Raw genomic sequence first — 23,660 nt, 5'->3', positions numbered from 1 at the left:
TTTGGGAGGTATACTGCTTGCTGATGCGGAATTATTATTCTCTCACAGAAAATGGTTTTAAACCAGGGTTCTAAAAGTGATAAAAAATGTCCTATGACAATAAGTGCAAAAAATCAGCATGCTTTTCACAAGTGATGTTTAAAATATGAATATTTTTCCCTTTTTAAATACCACAAACATGTTCTAAAACACAAATTGGGGATATAGAAAAACCAACGATGCGTCTCAAAATAATAATCAGCCATTTTTCGGTCATAAAATAATTTCTGTGCAGTTGTCTAGCGTTCATATCCGGCTATTAAATTTCCGATAGTCTTGAAGGTAGCAGGGATGATGCTGCTTTGGATGATATTACCTTGCTAGCAGGTTGGATGCTAACTGAACATAGGCGGTACAGTGCGGCTGGGCGACACGGAGATGTGCCACCTTGTTTAACCCACCCCGAGGAAGACTCTGCGGGTTTTAGCGGCTCGATAGAATCAGGGATCACCTCCAAACTTTAGCAGAGATGACGACGCGATCGGAGCGAGAAAAAGCCCAGAAACTGAATGAGCAGCATCAGGCCATTCTGTCTAAACTGCTGAGAGAGGACGACAATAAATACTGTGCTGACTGTGAGGCTAAAGGTAAGCCTCGGAAAATCATGTCGTGTTGAAAAACGTTTGGATGAAATTTACCAGTAATGTGGGAACTTGGCTGCTAACAGCCTGCCAAAAGCAACAGAGTACGTAATTCCAATGGGAATTGTGTGATGCTATGCTCAAGCTACATTCTTTTAAGCTTAGTCATTACATGCTAATATCATTTTTTCAAGGCATGTTGCATTTTATATTATTCAGTGCAAATGGGCTTAAAATGCTTTATCCAGTCATATGTAATGTAAAGGAGTAATGTTCCAATTTCACCTGCAATTTTATATTACGCTTACAGCTTCCGGTGTGGGGTTTCAAAGTAAAATATACAAACGCTTGCATCGTAACGTAATCATGGTAAAATAAGTAAACAATCATACAGAATAATGAACAATAAATAAAATGTATTGGTCTTTCAAACGTGTTTTCGTTCACATAGTTTTAGCAATCCCAGGGAGTGATGGATAAGGATTTTACCATTATTAATTTAGTGACGACTGAATAACATCAGAGTTGAAATTTCAACAGTTGTGTCCGATTGAATGACACAACTGTTTTTTTTTACATGAAATATCGTGTCTTTTAAAGGAACTTTTACTTTCATTTATTGTGTTTTGTGCTTTAACAGTTGGTCAGTTTTATTAATCCGATTTACGTTTCGTCATACTACTAGCAAACATGATGTTTTAATTTGAAATCCCATGGCCCTGTATTTCTGGTTTGTACTGTAGGGCTCCGTATGACTTGACGCCGGTTTCGCTCGCTGTATCTGTGACATGTCCTTGACTGGTTTATTTATGAGTGGAAAACGCGCGTCCGGTTTGTGCAGCGTGGAAATACATGTGTACATTGAACAGTGAACTTCCCCCGGAGAGAGATGTATGCCAGCATCAGCTATTGTAGTGAAGTGCAGCTGTCGTGTAGCCCTGTGAACGCAACTTATACTCGTCGCTTGCGTAAAGCCTGTTAAAGAATGTTTTCTGAACTTCGCTAATTAATGGGAGCCATTTGTTTGTTGGCCTATCGGCATGGAAGATCAAATTTGCAGACTTTTGGATGGGATTTGACCGGCTCGGATCGGGGCTACTCATGACTATGAGATGAGATCCGTTTGCGTCATCACATCCAAACGAGAATCATGACGTAACGCCAACGCAATCCTTAGATCTGGTTTGCATCAATTTGATGATAAAAAAATCTAAAAGGTATAGTATATAACTCAAATGAACATTTATTTGATAAATCTATACACAGTTAATACTTAAGCCCCATAAAAATATGTAAACTCTGATATATGTACATATATACGTATATATTATATATATGTATATATGTATGTATATATATATGTATATATATATATGTATATATAGTGTGTGTGTGTGTGTGTGTGTATATACTGTATATAAATAATTAAACAAACAATGTCAGTGTGCATACTAGCAGCAGGCCATCAGCATCTGTTTCTTTGGTCCCAAAGAACATTGTTGCAAACTGTTTTTGTTACTATTATTGTAACACATTGAAGTATTTTCAATATGAACACAGAAAAAAATGTTTCAAATTCAAATTAAAAAAAATCACTCAATTCTATGAATAATAAATGAATTAATTATGTGATAAATTACTCTCTCAGGGATTGTAACATCCAGGTGCACTCTGACACCTGAACTGTAGAGTGCAGAATGACAAAATGGCCAAAAATATTGAGCTCTAACACAGAACGGCAGACACAGTGATGAGTCAGTCTGCAGACTGAGGCTGTCTGGAGACATTGTTTGTTTATTTAGTCAGTCAACCTTGTGCACACAGGCATCAGCCAAAAATGCCCAATAATCTGCGTACCTGGTTAATCTGTCTACTGGTAATGATGAGTTTATATACATGGTCATCAAGAAACATGCACACAATTTATTGATTTTTTTTTATATGCATTTCAAATGCTCAAACTTAAACTGGTATGAAAAAAAATACAGAAAAGAAAATTTTTGTAGCACTGTGTTCCAAAAAGGTAAATTTGACTAGATTCAAGATTATCAACAATTTTTTTTTAAATTAAGCAAAAATTAATTTTCTTCAAGATATGTGCAGTGCGGTTTAAAATAATATTTTTGGTGGTTATAGAATTGTCTGACAGAGGCAGTCATAATTTGATTCTTCTTGCAGCGCTCATTGAAAAGCCTTGCTGAAAGAAGTTGAAAGAAGTATAGATGCGTGTTCAGTGAACATAATTAATTGGCCCTATTATAACATGGACGTATATGTAATCTTATATTCAGATAATGATGCATAAATGGATCAAATAATTTATATAAATGGCCCATGTGAACTGTGACTCGAATTTTAGGGTCATGAAAAAATCCTAATCTTTTACCTATTTTGCTCAACGCGGTCATTATTTCACAAATCTAGGTGGAAGGGCGGAGCACGAGCCGAGGAAGAACGCATCACATTTTTTTTTGGATCCGATTTGAATTGGAGGGGAGATGCAGAAGTAAAAAAATCAATAGAAAATCAAGCCCCTGTAGTTCTTAATGAATTGATGTCACAGTAGGAATACAGATTATGAGATCAGTAAATCAGGACTCTCACCAACTCTGATAAAAAAAAGACTTCAGAGAAGAAAAAAACTTTGTCTTGCCCCTCAATTGTCCTGTTGTGCCTTTTATTTTCTTCAGAAGACCCTAATAAACAAAAACAGATTGAATTCAGCACAGCACCTGGCCCCCCACATTATGAAATAACTTAACCTGAACAAGAGAGGGCCAGGTATTGATGGAGGTACAAGATGAGCGAGTCATGGTGTTGTTAATCGTGGTTTTGTTGCCTGTAGACTGACACACCCATCTCTCTAATTTCAGTTCATGTCAGTGACAGCCCTGCTTTACTGGAATCATTCAATTGTTTCCTTCAGTCCTCCTTCAAGGATTCCTCAGAGGTTTTTTTGTGATTGTTACGGTACAAAATGCTTGCTGTTTGTTTTTCTTCAAAAATTCCACAAAATTTGCTGATCTTGGTGGAATTGATATCAGAGCATTGATGCCACTTGTAGACAATACCAGCTCCCGAATCAGCATAAAAGGCAACATTTTCCAATTTTGTGCCGTGAAATGAATTGTGACAAAAGTGTAGTTGAATTTTGAATCAATCAATCAATCAATCAATCAGTCAATCAGTCAATCAATCAATCTTTATTTACATTGTGCCAAATCACAACAAAATCTGCTATCTCTAGAACCTCACTCTTTAATTCAAATGAAAGAGACCCAACATTCAGAGGTGTGTGGGGGCAGGGGGGTATGCAGTCCCCCATATGTTCCACAGAGTCGACTGCCTTTGCATTCATTTATATGATTGCTGAATTGCGATTTCTCAATAGGGACTGTGACAAGATGATGAAAATGATTGCGTGATTGCATCATTTTGGGAAGGGTAGACATATGTGGTTGTTAAGTATTGCTTATGTTTTTTAAACATGAAGTATTGCGACAGCGGCACGGTGGTGCAGTAGTTTGCGCTGTCGCCTCACAGCAAGAAGGTTCCAGGTCCGAGTCCTGGCTCGAGTACGGGGTCTTTCTGTGTGGAGACTCCATGTTCTGCCTGTTCCTGTGTGGGTTCTCTCTGGTACTCCAGCTTCCTCCCACAGTCCAAAGACATCAAGAGGGGACTAGGCTGATTGATACTCTGAATTGACTGTAGGTGTGACTGTGAGTGTGAATGGTTGTCTGTCTCTATGTGTTGGCCCTGTGATGGACTGGTGACCTGTCCAGGGTGAACCCTGCCTCCTCTCGCCCGAAAGCTGCTGGGATAGGCTCCAGCCCCCCCCCCCCCGTGACCCTTAACAGGATAAGCGGTAGAAATTGGATGAATTGATGGATGAAGTATTGCGCAGTTCATCTAGACATTTCCAGAAAATACATCATGTGTGCCTGTGAACTTGACCTTGACCTTGACCACAAAACTCTTTTCTTTTCAGTGGACATTTGTGCTAAATTTGTAGATGTTCTCTAAAGATGTTCCAGAGATGTTGTGTTAATGACAAGGGCTCTGACTACTCAAAAACATACGGCTCCTGACCCATGGCTGTCACTGTGAGTGTACGACTCCAGGTTTAGTTTGTGGGGTCGTCATGATGGGCACATTCAGTGGTTCAGTGGCTGCCATGACCACTGCAGTATGACAACTGACCTTTGCCTCTCTGCTGTATTTCTAATTCTGCCCTCTCTACAGTTTGTGTTTGTGTGTGTGTGTATGTGTGTGTGTGAGAGAGAGAGAGAGAGAGAATATTTTTTTATTGATTTCCATTCCATTTTCTCATCCCTCACTTTACCCAGTACTGAGAGTTCACACTATACACACTATAATTTTCACTCGTTTTTTTTTACCATAATCCTTTAACCGGTTTCACTCAAAAGCTATGCACACAGAAGTTGTGTGTGTGTGTGTGTGTGTGTGTGTGTGTGTGTGTGTGTGTGTGTGTGTGTGTGTGTGTGTGTGTGTGTGTGTGTGTGTGTGTGTTGGCACCTGCTGTCCTCTGTGCTGGCACTGCAGATCTTGGCAAGCAGTTGCGGGGCACTCAGCCCTTTGACGACCTGTCCTTGGTGCCTCCCTGCTGTCTCTCTCTCTCTCTCACACACACACACACACACACACACACACACACACACACACACACACACACTTGTACACACATCAAGTTGTTCAGCTTTTATAGATGGGAAGGGCAGGCTAGTGTATCCATTTCCAGGGAGGGTGTGTCAGTCATATTATATAATGATCTCAATACTAATAACATGTTATCCTGCTTTCATTGATACTCTGAGATCGTGAAGATCTATTTTCTTTCGAATCTCAATTTGGTGCAAAGTAATTTAACCAGTGGGGATCTTAGATTTTTGAAAATAGTCAACAGCCCACTTCCAATAAGATGATAATTACACGATTAATTAACAGAAACATTTTTGTCACTTGACAGAATCCATTAAAATGTGTTTTACGTTAGTGCCACCTGAAAAACAACACAACTCGTTTTGTCCGATATTTCGATCACGATTATTTAAGGTCGGAAAACTTGTGCGTCCCTTTTCTGGACTACAACAATGGAGGAGCACTTGAACCAGACACTTAAGGACTTTCCACGGCCATAAAATCTCATGAACCCACACAAACCAGCTGACCTCTGTCCTCTTCCTCTGTGTCTTTATTTCACCCACAGCAAAGATTGGAGCAAATATCTTATGCTGACATTTTGGCGTTTGGCATTCCAGCAGCTAAATGCCGCCAGCTGAGCACTTTCAGGAGAGGGCCAGCTGGGTGAAACATACATGGATGCTGTGGTGGAAACATGGCTTTGACCTGTGATAGCAGTCCACACACAGTTGTAATTAATAGTATGAATTATGACCCTGTTCCGTTTGAGATGCATGCTGCTACACTAGATCGCGGTTACACACCAAATAGAATGGGACCATAATCAGTTTGATTAATCAAACCTGTGTGAGTCATGTCATCGGTGCTTATTGTCGTCATTCCATATCATATCAAGCCTTGTGTTTAACATCCTGTTCCCACCAGCAGAGGGAGCCTCGTCCTCACATTATCATCTGTCCAACCATTAGCTGCTGTCAAATGTCAAATAATCTGGTAAATGACCTCCCTTCACTGTCTGTCCAAAACTAAATCGAACACACCTCATGTTTCAGAGTTGTTCCTTCACTTGCAGTGTGTCAGTGCTTGTCTACATTCTTGAAACTGCTTCATTACCCCTGAACATGTTTTTCTGCAGAACACATCTGGGATGATTTATAGACCGCCTGGACTGTAGCGCCGCCGCATTAGTTTTCAAACAGATAATCAGACCACAAAACAATGAGATTTGATCAGGTTTTCTTGTTGTGATAATAAAGATGCAGTACTGTGGGGGAGAGGAAAATGTTTCTCCTCATGGAAGAAGTCTTACAACATTACCGTTGACACCATTCCCACTAATGGACCAGCAGGGAGCAGCAGAGCGTTCCTTAATCTTTCCCTCTGCCTCCACGGATGTCCTCTCTCCTGCAGCACTTAGTGGCGCTCTGGGCAACCTCAGGATGATTCACTGAGAGCTTTTATTAATTAGGAAGTGGAAGCTGTTAACCTTCTGTCAAGGAGACTACCACTAAGTTTGAGCATGCGAATGGTTTGTTCCCTTTACACTAGAGTAAGGACTGATCCCACCCAGTACAAATATCATATTTTGATATCTGTAATTCCCTCATCATACACACATGCTCATCCAGAATCCAGAATCTGATCATTTTGAGCAACAGGACTTGGCACATAATGTTAAAATGAGATTGTCTATCTTGTTCCTGCAGTCGAACGTTTGAGCTGTAGTATGATGTATATGGAGCGTCTGACGCCAGAAAGCTGTTTCCACATTCATCGATAAAAGTATAAATTTTCTCTGCTCGCTTAAAATAAGTTTTTGGATGCTGACCTGCAAGCACGATTTACGAGTTAACAATGTAAAAAAGGCACCATAAAACACTTCTCTATTTGGCCACGCATCATCATAGAGTCTTTAACAACACAAACACCGGTTAAAAAAAAAAAGAAAAAAGAAAGACACTTAATCTTGAGCTTCATCAAATATTGAATATTACCAGTAAAGTTGGCAGAAATTCCTGTGGAAATGCAAACATCTGCAGTCACAGGATTTCTAACCCAAGGGGAGCACTTTCTTCCTTTCTTCAATTAAAGGCAAATTTCTACATCGAGCAAACATAGAAACATGATATTAACTGTAACAGAAATATTGTGATCACAAGTATTTCGGAAGCGAATTCTCATCAAATATTCAGTGTACACAACTGTGACATGGAAACCTGACACGTCCAGAGCACAAACACATAAGTCCAGCAGTTCAACTTGTGAACTGAAAACATGTTCATACATGTATTATATTCTGGAATTTCTAATGTCGGAGATATTGCAATAAAATAATCATTTAGTATTTAATGCATTCGTAGAGACATTTGTCTGCCAGCAGGACTATCTTCAAACTACCTTTCTAAATTTAATCAAACTTTTGGCGTTAAAAAAAAGAGATGATAATATTGGGGCTGATTGTGTTACTATCAATTAGATTTCAGAATTGATCAGGAACTGCAGCGGATGTCATTGCATCGACCCGCTGGAGCGCTGTCTAGTTAAGTATAGATTAGATATCTGCCATCTGCCGTAGTCTTGCCTGAAGCTGCGTTTTGAATCCATCTAATCCTGTACAGTAGCCAAGACCTGTTGTTTATGAGAAGTGCCATGAGATGACGCGTTATTATTTTGCTCCATGAACAAATCGAATGGAAGCAGAATCACCAGGAGCAAACAAAGACATGCCTAAATGTTGATATAGTTGGGTTCTCAGCAGTCTTCTGTCATACAATGATGACTCTGTCCTGGAGGTGATGGCGGTGGTGTCTGCAGTTGTGGTCATCAATGGGCATTAGGCTGCTCACCTAGAATCATCCTTCAGTACTGCAGGGGATCACAACCAGCGAAACCTCAGGTCTGTCATGGATCTCCCGGGATGTGAAAGAACTGAACTCGGAACTGAGTTTGAATTAACTTCAAAATCCCACACAAACTAACACCACCCTTCAACAAGATCTTTTCCGGTATAGTTGGTGCGATTGCTGGTTTCACACCTGCTCAAATGAGCTGCGTCGAGGGAGGGAATGAGTTTGATTTAAAAGGACTTCATCAAGCGGGTGGGGAAACACCTTTAGTTATAAAACCTAAACACTTAAATAGATCATCCAGATGGAAAAAGGTGAGAAACTTGGCAGTGACAGTCGAGGGAGGCAGTAGACAGGATTGATTTCCAGGTTCAGTGTTGAGAGCAGATAAAGACTGCAAGTTATTAGTCCCACTGGATTTGTGTGAGTCAAGTCAGACATAGTTTAAGTCCACAGTCTGCCTCTCCTTGCCTTAAAGCTTTAAAATGTGTCTTTATTCTGTCCTTGAAGAAAGAGCTGAGCCTGGTTTCTCTTTGCAGACTTCAGTTCTTGCTAAGATAGAGCAAGTCAATTTGCAGGAGTCACATCAAATTTGGATGCTTCTTGTTTATGTTTATTTGTTTTGGTGCCTCAAAGCAAAAAAAAAGTCTATACTGCCATCTGCATAAATTCAACAGGATTAAGATGGCGATCACAAGCTCATCTCCATGTGAGAGCACAACACCTAACCTGACATCTGCGGTCACCGTCACACATTTTCACACTCAAAAATGCACACACATTCACACTGGCATGCACACACACACACACACACACACACACACACACACACACACACACACACACACTCTTCGTCCTGACTGTCCTCAGGTTGACAGTTGGGGCTTTAATTTCATGCTCCGCTGGCCGCCTCCCTTCCCCCCCGTAGGAAAGTTCCACTGTCACTCATCGCGGCTCCGGGGTGTGTGTCTGTGCATCTCTCAGATGTGATGACTCTGTTTGTTTGCGCACATGTCTCTGTGTGTAGGTGTATTTTATGTGCATGCCACTGCAGATGGGTGTTTCTCCTTGTGTCAAACTGCTTCCATGTTGCGTGTGTGTACTTGCACAATTCTACATCTGTAAGAAGTTTCATCGTGTGTGTGTGCGTGTGTGTTTGTTTGTTCGTGTGTTGTGCCCTTTTTGGGCAATCCTCATAATTCGCTTGAATTTACCTGCATGAAAATGTGTGTGTGTGAGAAAAGCTCATTTGTGTCTAATCAGGTCAGCAGTCTACAGATTAGCACTGGTGTGTTTGCAGTGCGTGTGTGCGTGCTTCTGTGTGTGTGTGTGTGTGTGTGTGTGTGTCGGGACTGCAGAGCTCATGTCTTCTTAGAGAACTAAATTCTGCTTTCTATTTTTGTCCAGTCTTTAATGCAGAGCTGAGGTCTAAAGCAGAATATTAGAATAAAATGGAATTGCAACTGAATGTGTAAAATCCACTTGAGACCCAGATGAACAGACAGACTACGAATGTTTCATAACCAAGCTGGCTGCTTCACCCAAGGCCTGCTAAATTCATTTAATATTGACTGTTCTCTGAAAGACAGGACAACAACTGTGGTCCTTACTCGAAGTCAGGCATGTTATCAACTCAACCATCTATCCCAGCCTCCTCCACTTTCTGGCCCTATTTTAAGTAATCTAAAGAGACTTTGGGGCCTTCTAGCTCATTCAGATGGCTTTACTGATGAGTATTCTGGGTGCACAGTCCGCTAAAAGGTGCAAGGGTGTTGTTATTAGTCACTAAATCAATCAACATTGTGTTTTGGGTGTGACAGGCATGCATACAGTTACAGAGTCATCGCTACTCTCCAGTAAGAGCAAGGTAAACCTGCACCTTGTTGTACTGCTTTTTTTTTGTGGTGTATTTGGTGAGTTGGAGAAACTGACTGATTTTCTAATGAACAAACATCTTTTTTGTAACTGATCTGTTTAAAAATATTTCATTAGATCAGTGTGCATCTCCTCTCTCCCCCCCTGGAGAGTTTTACCTCTGCGCTTAACGTTCCTCTCTCCTGTCAAGTTTGCTGGTTAAATGTCCCCAGATATTTGCTGCATGTAGGGACGTCTCTGCACAGATGGTAATGTCAGAAACGTTGAAAGCGGCCTCGTTGAACTTTTAAGCAAATAGTCAAAAGAATAGTCAAAGAAACAACAAAACGGATACAAAAACACCTACATTAGCTTGGCTCTGGGTTGTGTAGCACTGTTTTTCACTCTTTTGCCGAACTCACACGATAAACCTAGCTGCTAATCTGATAACACATGTATGCGTCCTTTCTATTAAGTGTAAAATTCATCCGAGCAAGCCACTTTTCTCAATATAATCAGACCCCTGCTGAGCCACTAAATAGATGTTCTCTGTCATACCCCGTTCCCACCACTCTCATCGGAGTTCATGCAGGTCTTTCAAACTGGGGTATATCTGCTTAAAAGCCCATTGATTGTCTTTCTACCCCCCCCCCCCGAGTACGTCGCGTTGAACATCACAAATGCTGTCACCACAGTGAAAAGGAATAATTGGTGTTGTCAAAATAGCAGCAAGATGTAGAATCCTGGGCTGGTATAGAATCTGGAAGATGTAGTAAAAGCAGCGTGGAGAACAGCGATGGTGTTTCTCTTGTATTTTGTTCCCAAGTCTCTTTCTTAAATTCAAACATCCAACAATGATGTTAGAGCATCGCTGCTTGAACACTGACATAAAGGGGCGTATGTTACCAGTGGAGGTGACAAGCTCTCATTGCCTCCATGTAGAGTTTTTATAGTTGAGTCCAGAATGCTTGTGGAATGTTTGTCTGAGATTGAAAGCACCAGAAGCTCCTTGCAGATGACCATGTTGACATGGTTTCTGTGCTCCCAACAGTGCTGACAGAATAAACACTCTATTTACAACTCTGTTTTGTTGCACAGGAACAGGATCATTTTTCCTTGGTTTGAATGCTGCTTAAACTTGCTCCCATTACAGAAAAAAGTCAGTGTAATTGGAATGAATGAGGTTCCATTATGAACACCTTCAAACTTCAGTCTATTTGAACGCACCCCAACATCCCAAATATGGATTTCCAGCCATGTCATAAGGCTGATATAGGCACAAACATGCTCATTCATAATAGATTGTTTGCTGTTTGTTGAGGGGATTGTCACACATTAATGCCAGATGAAGGCACCATAGACGGGAATTCAGTGGAGACTATTGCGTGCATTTGTTTTGGGGATTTTTGTTTGAGGGAGAAAACCAAAGTGAAGTTCAATCCACACTGATAGATATCCATCAGATAGAGTCCTGCTTACAATGGCTGAGCTGGTTGATTTGGGCTTAATACTCAGTCATCCCTGCTTTAATGCTCCTTTAGGCTGTATAGCGCATTAGTGCCACTGTATTAACACACTGATGCTCTTACCCGAGACCGGCACTGCACAGCGTACGCCGCTGCTTCCTTCACACGGGCCCTGCTGCACCACCATTATGCAAACTGGTTTAAAAAAAAAAGTTGATCCTCTGCTCTTGCTGTGTTCAAAGTAGCTTTCCACCATCAGATTGACAGACCATAAGCTGCAGGGTCTTGATAAGAGTGCCGAGGGACTGGAGCCACCAGGCCATTAAAATAATTTGACTCTCATTTCTGTGCCATCTCCAAATCATCCCCATGGAGATTTATCAGAGGGAGAGTTGTTGTGGGCTACTTTGTAGGGTGGCTGCTGATTTCCTCTGGATAACCTGTAGATTTTTGCGCGTCCTTACATTCGTTGAGTTTGATGACCTTCGGCCACCAGATAAACACTGTTAAAATCCCCCCAGCGCCCCACCCTATTCAGTAGTGGAACTAGTTGAAGCTGAGCCTGCCAATTTTCAGAGCCCAACACTGTGAGCCAGTCAAGTCCACATACACATTTAAAAAAACTTAATTTAAATGTATATTTTTCACATTAGGCCTGGATACAGTCAAATTAATTTGTACATTCTGGTGAAAATTCTTGATGAATTGAAGAAACCAGTCTGCTGCAGAAGAAGTGCTTGGCAGATGGTAACGCAGCTTCTGAAACCCTTCCACGTCTAACTTTCTGGATTCATATCTGGGAAGGAAGGCGTTTTGAAGTTTTCAATATTAAAATTTGACATCACTCCACTAAAAGTTCCTAAAAGTGTGAGTGCAGATTAAGTTTGACTTTAAGATTGAATTTATTGCTGCAAAATGTGGTAGACAGTGGTGAGGTATAGAGTCACTTATGTCACACTCCAAAACACTTCGACGATTTTGCTTGAAGACTGTCTAAAGGTTTTTGTTCTCACTTGACTTATCAATCACTGCAAGACTGTTAGGTGTCTAAGATGGTCGGCACGACCTCCTCTAACACTTTGGCCTTTGTTCCAACTGCTCTGTTTGAAAGATTCTTTGGCCTTTGACCTGCAGTCACTTCAGAGGCTTTTTGATGTCTGTGCAGGTTTGAGATGTTGCTGCCATGTTGTTTCAAGGCTCCCTGAGGATAAAAAGTGCTTCTTTTAATATCAGCACATCAGCAGTTCTACAAAAAAAGTTTGTCACAAGAAAGAAAATTTCAAACTTTTAGACCCGGCAGTAGTTTATGGGATTATTTCAAAAAATGTCCATCGCTCCTCTCATCAGACTTGCAGTGCATGATTTATGTGTCAGCAAGAATAAAACTCCCTGCGTCTACCTGGGCATTCCAAAGTTCTTCTCTCTCTTTGCAGCACGCTCATGGCCGTATTTCTTCTTCTCCACCACTGCCTTCACGTGTTTGCCCTGTAACTCAAGAGCTGATTCAGGAAATCCAATGAAAGTTGGATATCTGTAGTTTTGGTCAGTATAGCAGCCCCACTGGATTACACATTTTGACATAAACATCTCATGTTGTGCTAGTTTACCTGTTAAAATTCTATGACCCTCAAGTTAATGAAATCATTTCGCGTCAATTTATTAAAGTGCCTCCAGTGAGCTTAATCCCTTTTCATCGTCCCTAGCACCATGGTACGCTGCTCTTTTATACTTGGAAATAAGTTTGTAGTAGCATTTAATTAAATCATTTAATCACTACTTGAAAGTAATTGAGAATCCATGCAATTTAAAGAGCATGGATTTTGCAATTCTTCGGCTGGGGCTTGATATGAAACAAAATCAAACTTCAAGTCTGTTACGGTTCCACAGGAAAAGCTTTCTGATTTGGGGTTCAATAATAAATGTAACAAAATAATTCAACCATTTTTCATAAACACAAGCACATATAAGGACATGACTACACATTTAAACACAACTTTACAACGACTGACAAACTGGGATACATATGTGTTGCAGTATTTGTAGAGTGGAATATGTTTTGTTTTTTTATTTCAATCAAAGGAACTGTGATCAAACGGTCCATAAATTATACAAACCACATTCTGCTCTGTTTTAACAGTCCCATTAGGATGCATCGTGCGGATTTCTGACACTACTTCCTGGTGCAATTATGATAAGCATGTCTTCAAACTGTCTCTTGATGACCTAAAGTGGAAGCGTGTATGAAAGATAGAGCACTTTTTAAGGAATTCCACCAAAGTAACTAAAGGCTTTGAACATTTTTTTGCCGTTTGTATCTTTTGATAATAACTCCTTGTTGAGATTCTGTTCAACTCTGATAGAGTACCGTACCTGCATGCTGCTGCACATTCTAGAAGTCGCTTCTCAGTCCAACGGTTTTTCCAAAGGCTTGTTTTTGTTTTTTGTTTTTCTTTTTTATGTGAAGACCCACGAGAACCTTGAAAAGCAGTTATGTCTCATGGTTGCAATGCAGATTTGGATTATGAGGTGATGAAATAGATATGCGAGAGCCGTACTTAAATTTTCTTTTCCTGAGTGACTTCCTCAATGCAGTGAGAAGCGCATTTGTGAAGGATTGTTGGGGCGAAGAAAAGGTTTGCAGAGAGCATTGGTCACTTGTTGGATCTTGCATTTCACGGCCAATTTTTAATTCATCAGTTCCCTCTCGTTCACAAAATGGATTTCATTGGAAAGAAAATTGAAAAAGTTTAAATCCATATTGTCTCAACTGGCAGGGATGAATTATCTTTAGTTTTTTTTTTTTTGGAGCTGTTCTACTGAGCCAGTTAAACTGATAACACAGTGGGACTTCTTCATATAGCATTAACAAGGGCAACTTTAAAGTCTATCTAAAGTTCTCCCTCTTCCTTCTCCCCTTCAGGTCCTCGATGGGCCTCATGGAACCTCGGGGTGTTCATGTGCATCCGCTGTGCTGGCATCCACCGCAACCTGGGTGTGCACATTTCAAGAGTCAAATCTGTCAATCTGGATCAGTGGACCTCAGAGCAGATCCAGGTACACACACACACACACACACACACACACACACACAGACGCGCGCGCACACACGCACACACACACACGCACACACACACACACGCATATCCTTGTACTTATATCTTTGTGAGGACTTTCATCGATGTAATACATTCCCTATCCGCTCACCTTACACTTAACCATCTCAACTGACTGCCTGACCCTAACCTTGACCTTGAACCTAACCAGAACCTGATTCTAACCTTGACCCTAAAACCAAGCATTGACCTTCAAACAGCCCTTTGAAGATGTGAGGACCGGCTAAAATGTCCTCACTTTCCAAAAGTGTCCTCACTCTGTTGGTTAAATACGTGTTCTAGTCTTCAATATGTAGCAAGTACAAGAACACACACACACACACACACACACACACACACACACACACACACACACACACACACACACACACACCTATAGAGGCATAATTTGTAAGGGAATGACTGAAGTTTTAAGAAGTCTTAACAAGCCAGCACTGGTCTGTCTTGTCTCATAATACTACAGAGATTTGTGCAAATACTGTGAGTTTATTAAGCTCTTTTCACATTGCAAAGGAAAATTAGGACAGTGAACCGCCCCCTTGTGCATTCAGTACTGTAGAGTTAAGGGTGAGAAACTGGACGGACCAAACACTCTGCAGTAGAAACTCATTCCAGCTTCAGCAGCCTCATTCTGTCTGTCACCACTCAAAATTTGCAAGAACAGATGAATGCTGGAGTGAAACCACTCATAGATTGAGAGTTTCATGCTGTAGTAGTTTCATAAATGGGGGTGGACACTCCGTGTCTTTGACCGCATTTGACCCCTTATTGTTTGGAGTATGATACATGAAGCAGTAGCTGTACCCCCTCAGAAGTTTCTGCATGGACTAACCTTTGGCTATTCAGTCGGATAATTTGACTACTCCACCATAAAAAAGATGTAAGACAGCTGCATATGATGGAAGATTTGTATTGTCATTGGGATGGGTATCGAAACCTGGTTCTGTTGTGGATTTGGTTCTGCTTTTTTCAAAACTAAATAAAAACAAAAATCTTGGGGTTACCGTTACTGCTTTCGGGTCCGTAATGTTACATCTTGAGTGGCATTATGTGGTTTAAATCCAATCACTGGTCTTCATCAATCGACTTTGCGGTAAAGTTTTTAATACAATTGAATTTCAAACGTAAGTCAGGTTGAAAAAACAGACAGCCTGAAGAGGCAAGGCCCACACAGTCTTCATCATCTGCTCAAGGCATCAGTGCCTGCCGTGGTAAGCACACTCAAGACTTTACAGCAAGCCCTGCCAGATAAGAAATAGTAATCCAATGTTAAAAACCATGTTGAAATCACCAGGATAGGAGCTAGTTAGCTAAATATGTGAGTTTTTATTTGCATTCGTTGGGATGCGTTCAGTATCAACTTAGTAAAACGATGACGTGTTCAAATGTTAGATAAAGGTGTCAAACTTGAATAATGCAGTTGTTTTCGTGAACAGTGTGTTTTCACAGCAATATTAAATATATTTTAGATATTTGTAAAGTTCAGGAACTTCACCAACAAACTCTTTTTTTCAAGCCGTTACTATAAGTGTCCGTTAATCAGAATCATGATGAACTTCATGGCTGTGAAGGTTTGAACTGCTAAACTGACTCTTACATACACAGCAGTGGACACATTGCTTCTGTTTGTAGAGGATGGAAGCATCGATCTGCTGCTCTCATTTCTCGTAATGCACTCAAACAGATATGCAATACAATAAGTAGGTCGTTATATGTTAATTTTCATGAAAAATATTAAACACACAGTGATTACTGCCTCTGACCATTTTCACTCCATACCAAGAAATATTACATAAACCCTGTTGGAGGTCTTTGTGTCCTTTGTGTAATATTCTGACTTTGAAATAAGCTCTTAGACAAAGCACGAGAAAAGCAACCGAGAATGGAAAGCTAGCAGCGTGTGTGTGTGTGTGTTGCATTCATTTCAGTGTCACTCTCACACACACATGCAGCCAAAGAAATACACTACTCAGTATGCAGAGGGAATGCAGACACACGTAATTAGTTTGTATATGGGTGTGTTTTGTGGATAACTAGCATGTCACTTTGATTAAATTACTCACGGTACACCATTGAGATGTGTGTGTGTGTCTGTGAAACTCACCTGAGCATGCTAGTGATTTATTTAATTATCTAGGTGTGAAGATATCCAAGTGTTTTGTGTGGGTATGTGTGTTCTACAGAAATGTATGTGTGTGCTTCTTAATGGCAGGGCCTATCTATCAGCTGAGTGTGAGTAGAAGGTCTCACTCTGAATGTTAATCACTGTTTTCAATGACTAATTAATTCTGGATGGCTGATTATTCCAACTCCTCAGCTTCTCCTATCATCACCCCATTTATCACCCTCCTCTTAATTTAGCCTTGGCACATGCGTCCAGTCACTCTGCCTGTTTGTGTGTGTGTGTGTGTGTGTGTGTGTGTGTGTAAGTGAGTTAATGTGGTATATGAAAGAACTCGGTGTGTGTTTTTGTCAGACGTGACACAGTTCCCTTTCTTTTTTGTGTGTGTCTTGCAGAGTATGGTGGACATGGGAAACAGCAAGGCAAGGCATCTGTATGAAGCCCACCTCCCAGAGAACTTCAGTCGGCCACAGACCGACCAGTATCCTCCTAATGTCTGTCTACTCATGTATCAAATTGTGTGTATTCATTCACATTCATTTATATCCAAACAATTGTCAACATACTTGTCATCATATAGTCATAAAAGTACTTGTCGCTGCACACTGCTGATAAACCCCTGTTGATATGACTTGAATAAATTTATATAATACCATACATTTACATACAATCTCCATATATTTCAAGATATTTACATAAAATGATGTATGTCAGCTTACCTGGCTCATACAGATTGTGAAAATCCAAAGGGAGACTTTTGCTTTCCTTCACCTCTCACCCATACTAGTTAGTCTGTTTGACCATGAGGCTGAAGGGTTGTTTAAAAGGGCTGCATATTGGATATATACAACATATACAACAAATGTAATACATAAAACATATGTATTACCATACATAAGTCTGGATTTTTTTTTATTTACTGAAAATTTCAAAATACGGCAGAAATTACAAACAGCGGTGTACCATATATATTTGCCACAACATACATGGGTCATTAAAAGGTTTTATCACTGTTGCAATACGACATCAATATTTGAGACCGGTGTATTGATACAGTACCTTAAGGTGAAGCAACCCTGTCTGCTCGAAATGAGAGGTAAGAGAGACATCTCTGCAAGCTACAAGACTTCTCTTGTGCATTGTGCAACAGCCGCCCTCCTGGTTCCTCTCAAAATCTTGCAAGGGCTGGCTGGGGAGATAGAACCATCATTTTGGAAAATCTTTAATGTCTTTGGTTCAAAAACCTCAAGCGACATGTCTATTACACTTTTCACACTGAAAAATGCGTGTCAACGTGGGTTTTTGCACCCACGTTTGCTCGGCATTAGGGCACAATGTAATCATTACACATAAACGTGCACTGGAACACTGAGAGGTAAACAAACGACAACGTGGACGTCGCCAAGTCGAATGTTAGCGTTGTCGTTGCTTGCATTGCAATGTTGTCTCTTTTGCATATAAACTCAGCGCAGATTGGAAAATGTCCAAGCGCTAATGCAGCGAAGGAGGATGGAGTTTTTTGGCAAGTCTGGAAGGGAGCCGAAGAAGCTACAGGTGAAGCCTGACAGGCAGCACAGTGACAAAATCAGGATGTGACAGGAAGGTCGAGTGAAACCTGAGATGACGCAGGTTGCCTTTTTCACACTGCAGGCGAGCCGAGCCGAGCTGCTAAACACCAGGGTGGTTTGGCGAGTCGGTCGATGAGGGTCAAAACGCCAAGTCGACCCTTTCAGAGTGCCCAAAAATCTGTGTTGACCCACGTTTTTGGTGCAGTGTGAAAGGGGTTTATGACTTTCCATCCCAAGCACATTCATGCGTTAATCTTCATGATGGCTCAATGATTTCATGACCCAGCTGGATTCTGAAGTTTGTTGCGCGATCGGTACTCAAACAGGAGTAAAAAGTGCATTTGCTGTTTGTGATTGGGCTTCATTTAGCAGCTTCTCTACAGTAGTGGTACTTACAGCACTTCAGAGTGTTGCCTCATTCACCCATTCACACATGCTCTTCAGGAGCAATTACTGTTTTGCTCAATGCCATTCCGACAGTGTCTGAGGAGCTAGGAGATGGAAACAGTAACATTCTGATTTACCCACTCTACCTCCTGAGCAACCCTGCACACATGATGGGCTGTTGTGTATTTGTGTTTGTGTGTCCTCAACTGTTGGTTTGAATCGACATTCATTAACTCTTTCAAATTGAAATTCAACAACTTTGTCCAATACTTTTGTTTATAAATACTTGCAATCTAATGACATTTCCCGCAGCCTTAGATGCACTATAAGCTTAGAGCTAATTAGCAAAATTCACCTTTTGCTGATTCTTGAATGTCTCGTGAGCCTGGCAGCTGCCTTTGAGGAAGCTCTATCCCCAAGGCTTCAAAGGTTAGACTTTGGGGTGGAAAGAAGGCCAGTAGATTTAGAGGGACCTCTAATTTTTGATGAAAATCACTGAAGAAAGAGATAGAAATGAGATTTATGTGATCAATGAGGTTATGCTGCTTTTTGTGGGTGAGCACACACAGCTGGAGACACACTAATCTTATACACTGCAGACCTGAAAGCATACAGCCCCTCAAATGGATGAGCAGGACTGCAGCAAAACTCCCTGAGGTGACATTCAGAAAAATTATCTTTGTAATGTTTTAGACCAACACACCCATGGGTGGGCTGCACGGTGGTGCAGTGGTTAGCACTGTGGCCTCACAGCAAGAAGGTTCTGGGTTCGAGTCCCGGTTCGGGCACAGGATTTTTCTGTGTGGAGTTTGCATGTTCTCCCCGTGTCTGCGTGGGTTCTCTCCAGGTACTCCGGCTTCCTCCCACAGTCCAAAAACATGCAATTGGGGACTAGGCTGATTGAATACTCTAAATTGACCGTAGGTATGAATGTCAGTGCGAATGGTTGTTCGTCTCTCTATGTTGGCCCTGCGATGGACTGGCGACCTGTCCAGGGTGAACCCCGCCTCTTGCCCGTTGACACTGGGATAGGCTCCAGCCCCCCCGCGACCCTTAATGTGTAGGAATAAGCGGAAGATGACGATGGATGGACACCCATGGGTGCAAAGATTTTTGCAACTACATTTACTAGTTAAACTTGTGTACCGCATTTGCTAGTTAAACAATGTGAACGCAGGACGACAAGGTGATTGCATTGTTCGAAAGCTACCAATGAGCTCATGCACTGTACGGAAATGAGGCGGAGCTATCGTGGAGATGTGTGACGACATCGGATACGTTACCAAGGAACTAGCTGTTAATAAAATGTGAGATGAATTCTAACTCAACATGAATGACACTGACCTCCTCATCGCCATTATTCCGTGCTAATATCAGCTGACAATGTAATTTTCACCCGGAGCATGCTTGTGCAGTATCTATGTCAGCATGAAGAAAAGAGATTCTCTAATCTATCTAGTATTCTCTGTCTGGTATTATCAAGCCCCTGCTTTACATGTACAATCAATCACAAATAAAGCATGGCATGCTCACGACAGCAGTGTCAGTCCACACATTCAGGCAAAACCACTCTGGCAGTGTCCTTTTACAGCAGAATAACCGCTGCCCTTTTCCACTGTATAAGACAAGACGACCGTGTGGTTAATGCAGCGGCATATGCTCATATTTCCAATAGCACACTGAAATAAATAATCTCCTCATTTGAAATGCTGCTCTAACACCCTATCTTGTATCTGGCAGGCCATTTGTGCGGGTGGTCATCATTCTTTGCTCTTTTGAAGTCCATTAGTTGTTCTGACAGCAGCACCACTGGCTGAAAACAGCAGATAACAAACAGGATTAGGAGAGCTTCTGCTTGAGTGTGTGTGTGTGTGTGTGTGTGTGTGTGTGTGTGTGTGTGTGTGTGTGTGTGTGAGCGAGCATTTCCCATGTGTGCTTCTGTGTTTACATTGAGACATCAAGTTATTTACTGTGGTTCTATATGCCAGAGTCGAGGTGTAGTTTGATGCCCCCCTTCATATTTGTTTTTTGCCTGTTCCCCTCTTACATGAGTGTTAAGGTGTGTTGTTGGTCTATATTTATACATCTTTTCACGCCTGTGCAGGTGTGATCTTTTTTTGCATACATTATTCAGGGCAGGAGGGCTCTAAGGATGACGCCTTGCAATGGGAGAAAGAGGCAATATTGTAAAGTACTTTGTGCACTGCTAGAAAGGCGTCATGTAAATCCAATTGAATGGTTATGAAAGTTTTTTTTTTTTTAACTTTCATTAATGTAGACTAGAATTAACTAGTATGAGTTTTGTGGCTAATCCACATACTTTCCCACAAAACTTTGGAAAGAATGTTTTGAATATTGAAAACTTGAACTATTTTTAATCCGTCTAAGAATGCTAAGTGTTAACATCAGAACTGCCTTGTCAAGGCTGAAAAATCAGTTTCAGGGCAGCTGAATTATTACTTGAAACAAGGAGTTAATAACAGTCTGGGTATAGATGCTGAGCTTTTATTGTTCTCTTGGTAATATAACAACTGCAACACCTGTTCTTGCTTTAGTTAACTTTAATTTCACTTTGTGACATAGCAATACAAGGCAACTAAATGTATTATTTTGTGCACAGAGATATAATTTGCAAACATGTAAAATATTTCTGTAGCTCTATGCACATTTTAAGTTTGTTATTAATATTTTTACCTGAATATCTTCCACTGTTAGAGTTCAGTGTCTTTGACATGGCTTCTCAAATGGCCTGCTCGAAACATTTAAGCACTTATTCGTAAAAAGCAGTTTAAAAAAAAAAAAAGCCACAAAGTAATTAAAATTAATTTTGGATAGGAAGGCACAAATGTCAAAGTAGTTTAATACAATAACTGTAAAAAAGGTCTGTCTTGAGTTCAGATTTTAAAGCACTCTGTACCATTTCCAGTCTCGAATTTTCTGCCCAAACTCTGTAGCATAGTGGCTAAAGCCAGCTTCATAATACTTCTTTTTAATCCCAAACCAGTCGACCTGAGCAGCCTACAGGGTTTGTACTGGTTCAGCAGATCAGATAAGTATTTCGAAGCTGTTCAGTGACTCAAGGAGGAGAAGTGGAACTATTTATTCACTTAGGGACCAGTAAACAAGGAAGGGATTGAGAACTGGAAATATATGGCGTGTTCCTTGGTCATTGTTATTCCTATTCGCAGCATTCATGCATGGGTATTGGCATAAGCAGTAATAGCAGGGTTGGCTGTGAGATCCTAAGATCCTTCTCATCCACGTCCTTCATAGTCAGTAAAAGAACAGGTATAGATTCACTTAAGGAATTTCTTATGCAGTATACATTATTAATCCTGACCTGATGCGTTCCTATGCTAGTGGGACCAAGAATAACTAATTTTCTACCCAACAGTATGGCAGCTGAATACCTGAATAGAAGTAGGAAGGCGCATATTTGCCTTTTTTCAGTCCTTCCTGTTTATGATATTGATCAGATTTATAATAATTAGAGTATTTGTCTTCATCTCATCACAGCTCCGACTAGATGGCATTTCATTTATTCCAAAAGTCCGCAATGTGCTCGCATTATCATTCTCTGGTCTAGTCAGTGTCTTTTGGCAGTCTTTCACTGGTGTAGAATCAGTTTTCACCTTAAAACAATTTTGAACTCTTTTCATCATGCACAGACAAATAGTATCAGTCATTTGGCACGCGCCCTTGTTGCTGTGCTGTGCTGAGTTCAGAGTTCTAATGTTTCCAGTCAATAATAATAATAACATTAAAAAAGAGTTATATTTGAGATGCAGCCCCTGCCACCTCTTCCACTCGATCACATAGTTGACTCTTGCAGTTGGTCATTATTTTTTAATGTTTCCAACCCTGGACCTGGCCGAAATGTCGCTGCTGAAATATTGAGATAAGAGTCAGAACTTGTGAGAAAGTGGTTCACGGGTATGAGGTTCTCTGTGTGTGCAGAGTGTGCTGTATGTTCACACCACAACCACAAATAACTGCCACTGTTAATAAACAGTGTGTCCTATGATTTCATGTAACAGTTTAATGATCGATCCCCTTTTAATAATATTGATTAGATGTTGAGGTATAAGTATAAGTATAAGTTGCCTTTATTATCACCAAGGGATCGAGCCCAGGGCGAAATGCTATTACACAATGTGTAGTGTCGTTAAAGTGTTATCCTCTGATAGATGTTTTTGTGATAATCCTCTCTATTTTAGTCTTTATTTTGAAAGGGACATAAGCATTAATATGTGGTATATTGGCAGGGTATTTAATGAAGGTAATTTCAACACGAAACAATTTTTCTTCCAATTAATTTCTGACGCCCCTAGGTGCTCTAACCTGTCAACGCACTAAGAAAACAATGAATAAAAATCAGTGTTGTTGCACACATGATTGATGATGATGATCCCAGACTGCAATAATCAAAACAATCCCACCTTGGTAGATGTAAAGAATGATGATGAGGAATGAATTTTTCTTTTCTCACTCAAACGGGCAGTGAGTATGCAAAGGAAACAAATATTTGTAAAATGGCTAAATTCCTGACAATGAATGAACATTCAGCAGATGATCAGACAGCGATGAAAGATTTTACACACAAAATGATAATATTTTGTTACGTTTTCATAGGAATGCAATTTTCAATGGTGCAAAAGGATGCAAAAGACTTCTGAAAGATTTAGCAATGCAATACATTACAGGACATCATAACAGAAGAGAACCAGGCTTCATTCATTATACATTAACAATTATAAACATTCAGCGCTCATGAATATTTCATTGTGTCCTACATCATATTTGTTATATTTTAACTTAGTATGAACTCATGATTTACATAAGGTACATAGATGTTTTTCCTCATGATTTGTTTATAAATAACTACTAAATCATAATTATAAATGACTTACAAATGTTAGTTCATACAATAACCAATACCTCTGCTGAGATAGGATCACGAGTGTGTCTGTTCAGTGCAGGGTGTTTCTGAAACTAATAGGTTGTATTACATATGGTGGAAAA

The 23,660-nt window shown here is 40.5% G+C and overlaps 1 protein-coding gene across 6 annotated transcripts in view; it reads left to right on the top strand.

Annotated features, from left to right (window-relative positions):
* Positions 1–318: 318 nt before the first annotated feature.
* The window catches only part of smap1 (small ArfGAP 1), a 121,108-nt gene continuing 97,766 nt past the window's right edge, over positions 319–23,660 (top strand). For all 6 annotated transcript variants that reach the window (XM_086179580.1, XM_086179579.1, XM_086179577.1 and 3 more), the window contains exons 1-3: positions 319–626; positions 14,369–14,502; positions 17,079–17,164. In XM_086179580.1, the coding sequence (XP_086035706.1) occupies positions 509–626; positions 14,369–14,502; positions 17,079–17,164 (338 nt within the window). In that variant the 5' untranslated portion in view covers positions 319–508. The remainder of the gene's footprint in view (positions 627–14,368; positions 14,503–17,078; positions 17,165–23,660) is intronic.

The sequence above is a fragment of the Aulostomus chinensis genome, chromosome 16 (assembly GCF_037954235.1).
Source record: "Aulostomus chinensis isolate RoL2024-O1b breed Wild chromosome 16, RoL_Achi_v1.0, whole genome shotgun sequence".
In the NCBI taxonomy this organism is placed as follows: Eukaryota; Metazoa; Chordata; class Actinopteri; order Syngnathiformes; family Aulostomidae; genus Aulostomus; species Aulostomus chinensis.
This window is presented reverse-complemented; position numbering and strand designations above follow the sequence as displayed.